Source organism: Colias philodice, chromosome 7, assembly GCF_061535455.1.
Source record: "Colias philodice isolate Cphi_HAF_F1 chromosome 7, ilColPhil1 Martin Lab GWU primary, whole genome shotgun sequence".
Lineage (NCBI taxonomy): Eukaryota > Metazoa > Arthropoda > Insecta > Lepidoptera > Pieridae > Colias > Colias philodice.
Window position 1 is genome coordinate 1,127,193 of NC_143092.1, and position 14,508 is coordinate 1,141,700.

Here is a 14,508-nt window from a genome sequence, read left to right on the forward strand (position 1 = left end):
TGCTCTGATCGCGTCACTAGTCACGTAAAATAAGATTATTGGAATAACGGCTTTATCGATATCGACATTAACTTAATGACAAATAATATTAACCTGTTATATTGGAAATATCCAATTAAAAGTGTCACACTGAGAGTGCGTTTAAAATTTAAATTCAAGTGCTAAAATACGTGTTAAATTTATTGAAAATAATGGTGATAATATAAAGTTCTTAAGACCATAGATAGTGTGGACATAAAAATCTGTGAAAAAAAGTGTAATAGACAGTATCTCTAACAACCATAAACGCAGACAATCTATCGACCACAGACTACCTAAAACCACAGATTAAGTAACCTAACTAAGACGCTTCATCGTTTCTACATAATGGGTTGTAAGCTATCTGCGTTAGCATCGTCAGAGTTCCATTCGGACCCGTTCCACCGACCACCACCGCCCTCAGATCCGCGGTCACCTTTGACAACCAAGCAACAGTACTGCATGCTTGCTTCGTGGAAGGGAATCTATAGACAGATTGAGAGGACCGGTATCATCCTGTTCGTCAAGTAGGTTTGAAGAATTTTTTATAATGAATGGATAGTGTACAATTATTATGAAGACCTAACTATCCTATTTGAACAACAGCACAAATTTATCGTTGTATGTGTAAAGACAACAAAAAAATAACAGTTTTATGTGTATTCCTCTTAAAAGATACGTGATTTATTTGAAATCGGTTATTGATTATCGATTTACTTGAAAATTAAAAGAAGAATTCTAAAAATAGTAAAAATTACCTTCATACATACAAAACTATTTGATTCAATTCAATAGATTATAAATATTAAAGTTTTAGTAATAATATTAGAGTTTCGTATTCAATTTTATCATGGTTAATTAATTCAAGCGAATTTTCACCATAAAAATTTCCAATATTGCTTTATACTTTGGTAATAAATATAGCAGAAGTTAAATCAATTACATTTTTATAATGTACCTAGGTACTAGCACAGATTAGATACTTGATACTAGTTTTTCCATTTTCAGAAAGTATTCCAAAATTTTATTATTAATTATCTAAACTACACTTTTCAAGTAACACTATGTATTTTTTGACATTTGTAGTAACTTAATAATATATTTTCAACTTAGTTCACCTTTTATATGACTGAAACTAAAATTTAAGTCCATCTAGTTATTGTTACGTAGTCTACCAACTTTTAACCACGTCAAAGTTTATCCGAAATTAGCAATTCAATCAGAGGGATCTCATTAGACCTTTTCAATGGAGCTCGATAAACGGTGCTTTTATAAACTTTATTTTGATTTTACCCAAATTTATTACAAGTGCTATCTTGTATGTCTTTAATTAGAGCTTACCCAAAGACATCTATTTTTTATCTGTAGAATTAAATACACACAATAAATTACGATTTAAGACCTATACAAAAATATGATATACTTACAATTAATCTCTCCGAAATCCTTAATATCCGTTTCATGATTTTCTTACAAACTGGAAATATTGCTATTTTTATTACAACTACATTATTACCCAACTTCTCTAGGTCTTTATATACAAACTTCTACTTCAGACCTTAGAAGTTTCATTTTCGTTACAAAAAAATGGCCTAAATCATGTCTCAGGTCTGATCGATGTTAAGATACTGTAAAATTTATCAAAACCGGATTAGGTATTTATCATAAAACTAGGTTAGATAAACCAACAATGCTATGTTAATAATAAACTAATAGCTGATTAATGAATAAATATTAAATTTTTCTTCGTATTACTATAAACTATGGTATAGTTGATTCATATATATTCTATACTAATATTATAAAGCTTAGAGTCGTAAGAGTTTGTTTGTTTGAATGCGCTAATCTCAGGAACTACTGGTCCGATTAGAAAAATTCTTTCGGTGTAAGATAGCCCATTTATCGAGGAAGGCTACAGGCTATAATATCATCACGCTAAGACCAACAGGAGCGGAGCAATGCGGGTGAAACCGCGGAGCACAGCTAGTAAATTATATGAATAAAAGTCGAGATATAAAAAGGAGTAATAAAGATAAAGTATTATAAAAATATGAGTATGTTTAGAACAATGGTTACTTTTCTATTCGGAATTTTTTGGCATCTTCTCAACTATTTCATTCGCAAGATTAGTTTTTACCAAGCTATGAATAAAATATTTTCCGTGCACTATCAATTATAAATATTGTGAAAAGATTTTATATAATATAATTTCAATCATTTCAAGATTAAAATAGTTTCTTTGGTACATTTTGTAGTTTTGGTTTAATTGCTTTTATTAGTGCAGTCGTAACGTATTTAAAAACTATTAGCGGATACTAACTAGCTTTCCGTTCGCAGCATAGTTCACTCTTTGTCTGTCTCATTTCTTTTTCTATCTAAGTAAGTACAAAATTTCATCAAAATCGATTCTTTGGATTAAGTGTGAAGAAGAGACAGGCAGACAGAGCTACTATTGCATGTATAATAACATGTAATGTAATAAATTATATATCGAGTAACAAGGATCCATTTCAAACACAATACACAAAAATTTTAATAAGTAAAAATAACAAAAAGTGACGTCATTTTCTTTCGCAGATGTTGGTATCTTGCATAATAAGCCTATTTATCCTAAGAAATGGAAACCCCATAACTATTCCCATCACATACTTCTAAAACCCGTCCGATTAGGGCCCTTCTGGCCTCCTCCACTCAAGCGACAGCTCAAGCCGAGGTTCGTGATCCCCGTCAAGGGGGGACGCCCTTGTGCATGTCGCTACCAGGGTGAACCTTCAGTTCACCCCCGCGTCCGCGTTAAAATGTAGAAGCCCTTCTGGCTAACATTGAGAGACACCACACAAAAAAAAAAAAAAAAAAAAAAAAAAACTTCTAAAACTTGAACCGATTCGCTCCATCCATCACAGTCAAGCGTGAACCCTTATGATCGATTACACTGAACTAAGTATGGAGACGATATTAAACTAATGTAACACTTATGAAGTAGTTACATAACATATGGGAGGAGTTAGTTTCGGTCTTTCGGTTTAATCACATTTTATAATTCTTCAATTATTTTTGTTGCCATTTTAGTGATTAAAAGAGCTCTACCTTCTTAGGTAAAGCTCATGTGGGTAAGCAATTACTGTGTTATCTATGAACATAATTTATAGTCTGTTATAGTTGTAGTTTATACACAAAACTACATTGTGTATAACCATTACAGTTAACAATCAAATATAGCAAATCCTTCTTTTTAAACATGAAAGCAGAGAAAGATAATTTCCCTACCGATTGATAGATGTAGGTCTTTTTTGAAATAATATAACAAGACTTCTTGTTAACCGACTTCAAAAAAAAGGAGGAGGTTATCAATTCGGCCGGTATGTTTTTTTTTTTTTATGTATGTACACCGATTACTCCGTGGTTTCTGAACCGATTTACGTGATTCTTTTCTTGTTCGATGCGGGATGGTGTCGAATTGGTCCCATAAAAATTTTATTCGGATAGACCCAGTAAGTAGTTTTTATTTTATGAGCATTTTTGTCTGTACCTATTTGTAAATGTTGCAAGTGCAAGTTTGAAGTCGGTTGTTTTTAACGCAGCTATTGACTTGTTTCTTTGCATAATATTCTCATTTATCTTGTAAGTTTAATTAATGCATCATGAATAAAGATGCATTCCTCTCTTAATAGCAAAACTAAAAATTGTGTTTTTAAAAGCTACGAAAAACTAACTTGAATTGAAAATAAGTGTACTCTACGGTCGTGCCGCGTGTGGTATACGTTAAATTATACATAAGAATCCCTATATACATACCTATTCCTGCTATGCTAAATGCTAATATTAAAAATCTTACTTAATATGTTAGTCTTGTTTAATATCTCATTTATTTTTATGAAGACAGAGATTAAATCTATAAGACGGACATCTGATATATTTTGTCGTGAAAGAATAAAACTAAAATAAGTATATAAAATGAGGATAGAAATTAGCATTTTCTCAACTCAAAGAGAACAAGGCGGGGGAAAGCTAGTGATTATGTAAATAAAGAAGTTGAACCGTCTAGTTGGTTTCAACGTATATTACATGCAACGTGACATTTGCTATTTCACTTCAGTAGGAGTAATCTTTTAAGTGTAGTCTACGGTAGAGCAAATAAAGTAACACATCAATCGCTCTGAATAAATTGACTGAATAAGTAATTACGATACTGATTAAAATAATAAATAAAACTAAATTCACAAAATGCGTATTTTTCGTTGTTAAATACTTTACAATCGATGGTTGAAGTTACAGTGGTTTAACTATGTTGTAACTTGTATCACTTTGTGTAGGTAAAATATAAATATGTTTGTATATTTAATTAAATAAATACAACATTTATCCATAAATAAAAATATAAATAAAGTAAAGCTTTTAAGCATATCAAATGGAATAAATACCCAAGACTCGTGTAACGTTACAATAAAGCAATAACATGAAATCCATTTCTAGTTCAGCGAATCTCAGCCAGCCATGTTTTGATTTAAAAGTTTTAATCGAAAGTGTATAAAAACTGCACAAGTGCAGAACTGCGCTTTGTACAAAGTTACAATGAGAAAATCCTGCAGTTACAGGGCATTCAGACTGTCACCTTTGCTACATTTTTGCGAAATGTTCATAATATTTTATTCATACCGCTCCGCTTTCTTCATCCCTCAGTGAGGGATAGAAAACTTCGACAGTTAAGGACGCATATACAAATTGACGCGCATCAATTTTACGTTTTGAGTCTTACTACTACACGTGCACGGCTCACACACACAGCGAAATGCGAGAAACGACGAAATTATGACTAAACTGACACGACTTGATAATTGAACTTATTTTTATTGCCATGTTTTTTTTTTTTTAATTTACTTTGATTTGTTTGTAACGTTGAATGGTCACAAAAGTAGATACCATTTACCTAATTTCATTGGACAGTGATTGATTGGTAAACAAGTACTTGCCAAAGTGTACTTCGAAGACGGCTACTGGAACTAATAGATGATTAGAGCTACGTGTACCAAGTTTGGGCTCATTTTGTTAGTTATGTTGAGACCTTACCTCCGGACTTGATGGAGTGACCTGAAGGTGTACTTCGAAGACGGCTACTGGAACTAATAGACGAGTAGAGCTAGGTATGCCGAGTTTGGGCTCGTTTTGTTAGTTACGTTGAGACCTTACCTCCGGACTTGATGGAGTGACCTGAAGGTGTACTTCGAAGACGGCTACTGGAACTAATAGACGAGTAGAGCTAGGTATGCCGAGTTTAGGCTCATTTTGTTAGTTATGTTGAGACCTTACCTCCAGACTTGATGGAGTGACCTGCAGGTGTACTTCGAAGACGGCTACTGGAACTACTAGACGATTTGAGCTAGGTGTGCCGAGTTTGGGCTCATTTTGTTAGTTATATTGAGACCTTACCTCCGCAATTGATAAAGTGACCTGCAGGTGTACTTCGAAGACGGCAACTGGAACTAACAGACGAGTAGAGCTAGGTGTGCCGAGTTTGGGCTCGTTTTGTTAGTTATGTCGAGACCTTACCTCCGGACTTGATGGAGTGACCTGAAGGTATACTTCGAAGACTGCTACTGGAACGAGCTGAGCTAGGTGTGCCGAGTTTGGGCTCGTTTTTTTAGTATATAATTTTGTTGTGGTATCAAATGCAAGTGGGTTTTCGAAAACTAGAAAGAAAATACTTTTATTTGGCACATACATATACTACTGATAGGTACTTGCAAATACTTTTTAAGTTCCAATATACTGAAACATTACTATAAATAAAATGTTGTGTGGTTTTATGAAACCACGATAAAAGTGAAACTGTTCGAACGGTTCCGAACACTGCTTTGTGTAGCGCATGTCGCGTGCCGAGTAGGTATACCTACTCGGCAGCCGCGATACACGCGACATGCGCTACACAGACCAAAAAGTTTGAGACGATGTAATAAAAGTTTCACTTTAATAAAATCTATCAAAAATCTTATATCATACGTATATAATATGTATCTTTATTTATATCTAACTAGCGACCCGCCCATGCTTCGCATGGGTGCAATGGCACGGCCGCGGCGGCCGGCCGGTACCGCCGCAAACGCTACGTCCCGCAATTTTTAAATCTGTAATATCTTCGAAAATATTCACTTAAATCATACGGTGTAAAGGGCCATATAGATCTATATTAAATGAACAATGTATTTAAGGTATTTAATTGGTTAAGAATTAATGCTGTATTGGTTAAAATCGCTTCGAAAATTAGCCATTATTTGTCGTAAAAAGTAAATGACAAAAAAAAGTAATTGTGGGTTATCCATAAGAGATAGACATATACCATCACGGACTTTTCCGTAGACTTTTTCAATGTGTACAATACTTAGTACATTATTTTGATAGAACTCGTAGGGTTCAGCCTGCGTTTGCAATGTAAGCGGAATAAATGTTATTATTTACGACATCACATTAGAAACCTCAAAAATAACAGTACTTCTCCACTACTTAATGGATATTATTATACATATGAAGCTTCCTCTTGAATCACTCTATCTATTAAAAAAAACCGCATCAAAATCCGTTGCGTAGTTTCAAAGATTTAAGCGTACAAAGGGACATAGGGACATAGGGACAGGGAAAGCGACTTTGTTTTATACTATGTAGTGATGCCACTTTGCGTTGTAATTTTATAACTCAAGAACAGGCTCACCTATCCAAATAAAATGTTTAGGCTTTTTTAAGACTATTAAGTACATGGTTTATGTGAAGTTTGGTAAGGTAGAGTAGTGTATAGTATGGTAGAATAGGGTAAAGTAGTGTAGAGTAGAGTAGTGTAGGGTAGGATAGATAGGGTAGGGTTATGTAGGGTAAAAGATAAAAAAATGGATAAAACTCAAGAAAAACAATTCTTTTTAATTAATTCTTAGTTTTCATTATATTACTATGGCAATTTGATGAATGTTCCTGTAGTTCCATATTTCTTTTGAATCTTGGATCGGTCAATTCTGGAAGGAGGCTGTTCTTATAAAATCGAATTAAATGTGTCTTCATGTTCTCCTTCAAAAATTGATCGTCATATCTTTCCGGTTGCCCTTCGGGTGTATCATCACGACTACCTTCACGTAGCTCTAATCGTCTATTAGTCCCAGTAGCCGTCTTCGAAGTACACCTTCAGGTCACTCCATCAAGTCCGGAGGTAAGGTCTCAAGTCTCAACGTAACTAACAAAGCGAGCCCAAACTCGGCATACCTAGCTCTACTCGTCTATTAGTCCCAGTAGCCGTCTTCGAAGTACACCTTCAGGTCACTCCATCAAGTCCGGAGGTAAGGTCTCAACGTAACTAACAAAACGAGCCCAAACTCGGCATACCTAGCTCTACTCGTCTATTAGTTCCAGTAGCCGTCTTCGAAGTACACCTGCAGGTCACTCCATCAAGTCTGGAGGTAAGGTCTCAACATAACTAACAAAATGAGCCTAAACTCGGCATACCTAGCTCTACTCGTCTATTAGTTCCAGTAGCCGTCTTCGAAGTACACCTTCAGGTCACTCCATCAAGTCCGGAGGTAAGGTCTCAACGTAACTAACAAAACGAGCCCAAACTCGGCATACTTAGCTCTACTCGTCTATTAGTTCCAGTAGCCGTCTTCGAAGTACACCTTCAGGTCACTCCATCAAGTCCGGAGGTAAGGTCTCAACGTAACTAACAAAACGAGCCCAAACTCGGCATACCTAGCTCTACTCGTCTATTAGTTCCAGTAGCCGTCTTCGAAGTACACCTTCAGGTCACTCCATCAAGTCCGGAGGTAAGGTCTCAACGTAACTAACAAAACGAGCCCAAACTCGGCATACCTAGCTCTACTCGTCTATTAGTTCCAGTAGCCGTCTTCGAAGTACATCTTCAGGTCACTCCATCAAGTCCGGAGGTAAGGTCTCAACATAACTAACAAAACGAGCCCAAACTCGGCATACCTAGCTCTACTCGTCTATTAGTTCCAGTAGCCGTCTTCGAAGTACACCTTCAGGTCTCTCCATCAAGTCCGGAGGTAAGGTCTCAACGTAACTAACAAAACGAGCCCAAACTCGGCATACCTAGCTCTACTCGTCTATTAGTTCCAGTAGCCGTCTTCGAAGTACACCTTCAGGTCACTCCATCAAGTCCGGAGGTAAGGTCTCAACGTAACTAACAAAACGAGCCCAAACTCGGCATACCTAGCTCTACTCGTCTATTAGTTCCAGTAGCCGTCTTCGAAGTACACCTTCAGGTCACTCCATCAAGTCCGGAGGTAAGGTCTCAACATAACTAACAAAACGAGCCCAAACTCGGCATACCTAGCTCTACTCGTCTATTAGTTCCAGTAGCCGTCTTCGAAGTACACCTTCAGGTCACTCCATCAAGTCCGGAGGTAAGGTCTCAACATAACTAACAAAACGAGCCCAAACTCGGCATACCTAGCTCTACTCGTCTATTAGTTCCAGTAGCCGTCTTCGAAGTACACCTTCAGGTCACTCCATCAAGTCCGGAGGTAAGGTCTCAACTCTCAACATAACTAACAAAACGAGCCCAAACTCGGCATACCTAGCTCTAATCGTTTATTAGTTCCAGTAGCAGTCTTCGAAGTACACGTTCAGGTCACTCCATCAAGTCAGAAACTAAATATGAAATTTATAATCCCATAAGCATGCCCATAAGTATAAAATCTATAAATAAAATAAATGCGTGAAGGATCAAGTTTATTAGGTGAAATATTTTGTATTCGTACAGTGATCTTTTCGTAAACGAGGAGCTGCTTACAAGCGTCACAGTGTCTACTCACAACGGCGGCTGAGCGCAGACTAAATTACTAAAATATTTCATTACAAATTGTGTTGCAATAATTCAAGGTAGTGACAAATAAAATAACCCTTATTTCAATGCAATAAGTATCACGCGTTACAGCTAAATATGTGAAAAAATAAGATTTGATTTTAATTTTTTTCTCAGCCTATTTGTAACATTTTGATAGTTTTATCTAGTACCTTTTTGAGTTAGACATGTCTACTTACTTAAAATATTTTTAAATAAATCAATTTGTTTTATTAAATACAAGAAAAATGTTCGTTTATTCAGCACGATATTGTCAATTTTGGGTGAAGAGGCAACGGAAATTATTTTTTTCAATATTATAAACCAAAATTTTCGACTTAAAATATAGTACCTTTTAAAGATTAAGGAGTAATCTATTTATGGTAATTATTAGTTAAATTTGGTTTTGTACTATTTCGCCGCAAAATGCACCGAAAAACTGCGTATTTTTGTCAGATTCGTAAACGCGTCCTTAACTTCCTCATGAATAAGTTTAAACATTAATTGCGTTAATTGGATAACGCTTCTAGCGATTAATACGATAATCTAACATTTAGAAATTAGAATATTTTCAGTAATATTTTTACCGTTTTTAGTCAGAATTGTTTCTATTATTTATTCAGTTATAATATCGACAAATTTTATGGATCATGAGAATTTTGAGCGTCTAAAAATTAAATCTGCATACTTCTAACAATGTAAAGAATTTTTAATATTTTCATATTCATGATATCCTTGAACCCCCGGTTTTACACGTGGCAGCAAAATTAAAACTGCCAACGTTTGTTCGTTTATCTGCATACCAAATTTCATTTAAACCGTCCATTAGTTTTTGCATATAAGAGTAACAAATGTATTCACATGTAAACATGTTACTTTGCTATTCTATTAGTAACTAGCTTTCCGCACACAGCTTCGTCCGCTTTGTAGAAAACTTAACAAATTATATATTAAAACATTTCTTAAAAACCACTCCATCTATTAAAGTACCTCCTCAAAATCCTTAACGTAGTTTTAAGGATACATAGAGACGCACAGACAACGACTTTGTTGAACACTATATACTGCTATGTAGTGACAAGGTGTATTAGGTATTAATTCATTCTAGTTGATAAGAGCACATGATTTACAATATAATTAAAACTGCTAACATTACCGTAAACCGCAGGTTTTAAGTCACATTTGTACACTGAAATTTAATCGGCTTTTGTTTGATTAATGAATTGGAATAGGGATATTTTGCGGCGAAGATTTGACCTCTTCATAAATTATACTAGTCCATGGTCAGAGGTGGATTCATAACTCATGTTTATGAAAACAATTTTGAATCGAATCCCTGTATTGCCCTGTATTTCATCCCTGCTATGTTATGTTTAATAAACCAGCTATGCTCCGCGGTTTTACCCGCAGTGCTCCGCTCCTGTTGGTCTTAGCGAGATGATATATAGCCTATAGCCTTCGTCGATAAATGGGCTATCTAACACTGAAAGAATTTTTCAAATCGGACTAGTAGTTCCCGAGATTAGCGCATTCAAACAAACAAACAAACTCTTCAGCTTTTTAATATATAGATTAACTTATAGCAATAAATTGCCCAAAAAATTAAGGATAGATAAAACATCTCTCCTGCGGTTACAAAATAACCTGTGTATTATAAATAAGCGAATTAAGAAAAATACGATCCTTCTTTTTCACACTTTATCATTATATATTGCTTATTAATAACCTTCACTATAAAACATCCTCAAGGACCTACCACAAGTCCTCAAAACGACAAAATTATTCCCACTTATTCAGCTCATCAGGAAGCGAGACATCCCGATACATTTAAATGAAGCATTATACGAACGCTTTGTTTAGTTCACTCAATGAATTCGTAGACATTTATGGCGACGAAATCATTCAAACTATTGTTTTGAGCTGTATTTGCATTGAAACGATTCAGTCTGTCAATAACCTGTGTTCGTTAAAGATACACATAGAGAAAGATACACATAGAGCGTTTTAGAAAACGAGACTATATTTGTCTGCAACTCCTAAAAATCAGCAAGGTATTCCCGAATACATTTTTGGGGTTCCCTGCACCTGAGGGTCCAAACAGTACCTTATTCCTGAAACTACGCTTGGTCATGCTACGAACAGGCACACAGATCTTTCTGTGTGCCTGTTCGTAGCATGAACCGTGATAGATGTCAGATTGATTTTCAGGGATGATGATGTATTTCTGTTTCTATAACAACGAATATTAAAAAAATCGTAGTTAAGCAACGGTATACACGGTCATAAATTTGGTAGGTGATATTTTTTAGCTTATTTCTACCGAACTGGACCTTTATTGGACCTGGAATTTTATTCCTAGTGTGTGGTATTTTTTGTGTTTTTAAATAAAAGCAAAAAAATAATATATCGGTCATTTGATAAAATTCTTTTCAGCTTATATGGGTCAAAATAATCCCTTCTTTTTATAAAATGACTGACTATTGGTATTCAAACGTTGTAGACTGTAGAGCTAAGCTGTAGAGCGCTTTATATGTTATAGCCTTGAGCTGAGATGTTATATACGAGTCTACAAATAGTCTCTGTATAGGATACAATTGTTTCTTGCGTGTGATGCAATAAAATTGTAATTTACTATAACTTATTAATTTGAGGAGTTTATAAAAATAATAATTATTATCCGGTTAAATCCTTATATTATAAATGCAAAAGTTTGTGAGGGTGGATGGTTTGTTATAGTTTCACGCAAATACTATCTACTGAACCGATTAAAACGAAATTTGGTATGTAGGTAGCTGAAGACCCAGACAAAGCTGGTTTTTCTTTGAAATCGTGGGTGAATTATGTTATGGTTGTCTACACTCTTATTATAATCATGATTCTTTTTTCTGAATAATTGAATTATACAAAGTTGTTTATACGCGTATTTCTTAATAAATTAGCGCAGACAAGCTTTGTCATACACGTTAAAATTAAATTGAAACATATTTAAACGTAAACAAAGAGTGAAAGAACAAAGGAGTGTTCAGAGGTAGGTTTTAAGTGTTCTTGTTTGTATCTACCGCTCCATCCCTTCATTTGATATTGTGGTTCTTAAACTGTACACAATTTGTTATTTGAAAAATCATATTTTTAAACAATTTGAGGCTGTAAAACTGAGAATTAAAATTTGTTATATATTATTATAATATGTATTGGTTTATTCTGGCGTGATTGGTAATCTAGATAATATTTGTTATTCTTATAACTAGATTTATCTAAATTATATTGTGAATAGATATTGATCCTGTTTTTTTTTACTTCAAAATCTAAATATAATAAATATGAGTGTTCTTTTGTATCCTTTATTTCTATTGTTTTAGAAAGACAAAAGAAAATAAAGTGAATGTAAAATTAAGTGAATCTTTATTGTTTTCTTGTTAATTTAACACAATTCTAAATACTTGCATAGTTCTGACTTTGAAGTTCACTTCATTAAATACAAAATTTCATACTTTTTCCCTTTGTCCAGACAAACATTGGGAATCTCTGGCTAGAGGGAGGTTGGAATACAATTACGAGCGGACTCAGTTGCAAGGTACAGTCGCGGAGAAATTTCTTTTGATCTCGAATATGTTAAACAAAATCCTGATTGAATTTATATAACGCTTAAGAGAATGTTGATTATTTCGCCACAAGCTGAGTATCGAATAAATGAGTAACGGTGATGTATTTGAGGTTATGGTTTTTTGTGTGTAATTTATTTTAGAGGCCATTTTTTCTCGCAAAGACTATATGATATCTTTTGATCTATAAACATTTGTAGAAATTATGGGAAGGTTTAAACGGTAAAGAATAAATGACAGTAAAATTGACTTTCACAAATACATATATTATGTAGAGTGACTGTGCCTCGCCAGTAGTTCCTGAGATTAGCGCGTTCAAACAAACAAACAAACTCTTCAGCTTTATAATATTAATGGTATAGATATAGATAATAACCAAGTTAATGGCCTTTTGCTAAACAACCCGGTTAACTTATTCTGTTTATTATTACATAACTTTTCTGTTGATGTATGTTAATTAATAATATACTTATTGACCTTTTTCTGCTGACTGTACTTTCAATAGCACGTGTTCGCTGCACTACAGGCCGTCTTGTCAATCACTTGTCACACGATTGACTCGCTCGTTACATACATGTTATTGCTTCGAACCATCTAGTATCAACGAGGCTTGGATCTGGACTAATTAAGTGAGCTTAATTCGAACTTGAATAGTAATTGGGCAAATATTTTGGAGTTATTTAACTATGTATTCGTGATAGTTTTATAGGATATGCTGTAGTTCCACCTGGAAGATTCGCCATTTTGCAAAAATACTTACGTGTTATTCCAAGATGATGTCTTGATGAAAGATCACTACAATAGTTTAATGGTTACTGGTGTATTATAGTTTTATGAGATAAGAAGTTCCACCTTCAAGATTCATTATTTAGCAAAAATTTAATATAATATACTCGTACTTCAAACTCGGAGATGGTGACTATTTAAAAAAAAATCACCAAAATCGATTCGTCAGTTTATGAACAACGGTTTTAATAAATGTACAAAAGCGAAAAACTTCTAGCAAATTGTACAGTTTACGGTATCAATAAATATATATTTTTTTTTATAGTGGGGAAATCTTCCAAAGATACCCACGGCCCCCGGGGATGGAGCCAAGGGTTATGTCGGATTCTTACCGACTAAAACCCCACTGTGTTCCGTCGAGCCGCGCAGTTAGCCGGGGCCGCGGGTACTCTTAGAAATCGTCCACGACCCTGGCAGATCAATAAATATATAGACGAACAATTTATCAACTAAAAGATAGTTACGACTATAACCTTTTAATTAATCTTCCTTTCACAAAAGCCTAAAGCATAGCCCTTAACATGACATTTCTAATAATATTATTAGGGGAAATTCAAGCATTATGAGTGAAACTTGAGTTTCACCTGAGGGTAATAGAACCTCTCTAATGACCTATAACAAGGTATGTGCTCATTATTAGACCCATTAAGTATGAAGTGCGTAGGTACGAGATATTAATGTGTATTCGTACTTTAGAACAGTACTATTATCCCTATAATAGGTCGTTGACCTATATTATTATCTTTTACATGTGAAACAAAAGTTTAGAAATTCTTTACTAAGTGATTTATGATATTACTAGCTGTTGCCCGCGACTTCGTCCGCGATTCGGTCGTTTTTCGTCATTCGTCGTTTAAAAAAAATACGTGACACTTTATTTTTGAATGTTCTTAATTGTCTCTTATAAAATTTAACTACATTAAAATTGAATACTCTGATAAGAAAATCTTAAAATCATCGAAAATCATAGACATCGAATATCTGAGGAAAACATGAATGAATGTGATTTAAATTCTACATTTCTTAGTAATTAAAATAATAATCTAAATTAAATGTAGATTAACAGTTTGAGCGCACCATTATAGAATATGTACCTAAGTAATAAATTACGTTAGTTTACATAGTAACTTTACTAAAAACACGATGACTTTCTTTCGCGCTCGGTACCACAAACTAAGCATGTTTGTGGTACGTGGCCCGCGTCACTTTACCCCCCACGAGTTCCCCTCCGTTGCTATGCGAAAATACATTCGTCGCCCTACTGTA

The 14,508-nt window shown here is 34.5% G+C and overlaps 1 protein-coding gene across 1 annotated transcript in view; it reads left to right on the top strand.

The window, feature by feature from the left end:
- LOC149486904 (neuroglobin-like) overlaps window positions 1-14,508 on the top strand; it is a 30,638-nt gene continuing 16,130 nt past the window's right edge. Inside the window, exon 1 of the mRNA XM_089697064.1 lies at window positions 1-545. Within this exon, the coding sequence (XP_089553190.1) occupies window positions 367-545 (179 nt within the window). The 5' untranslated portion in view covers window positions 1-366. The remainder of the gene's footprint in view (window positions 546-14,508) is intronic.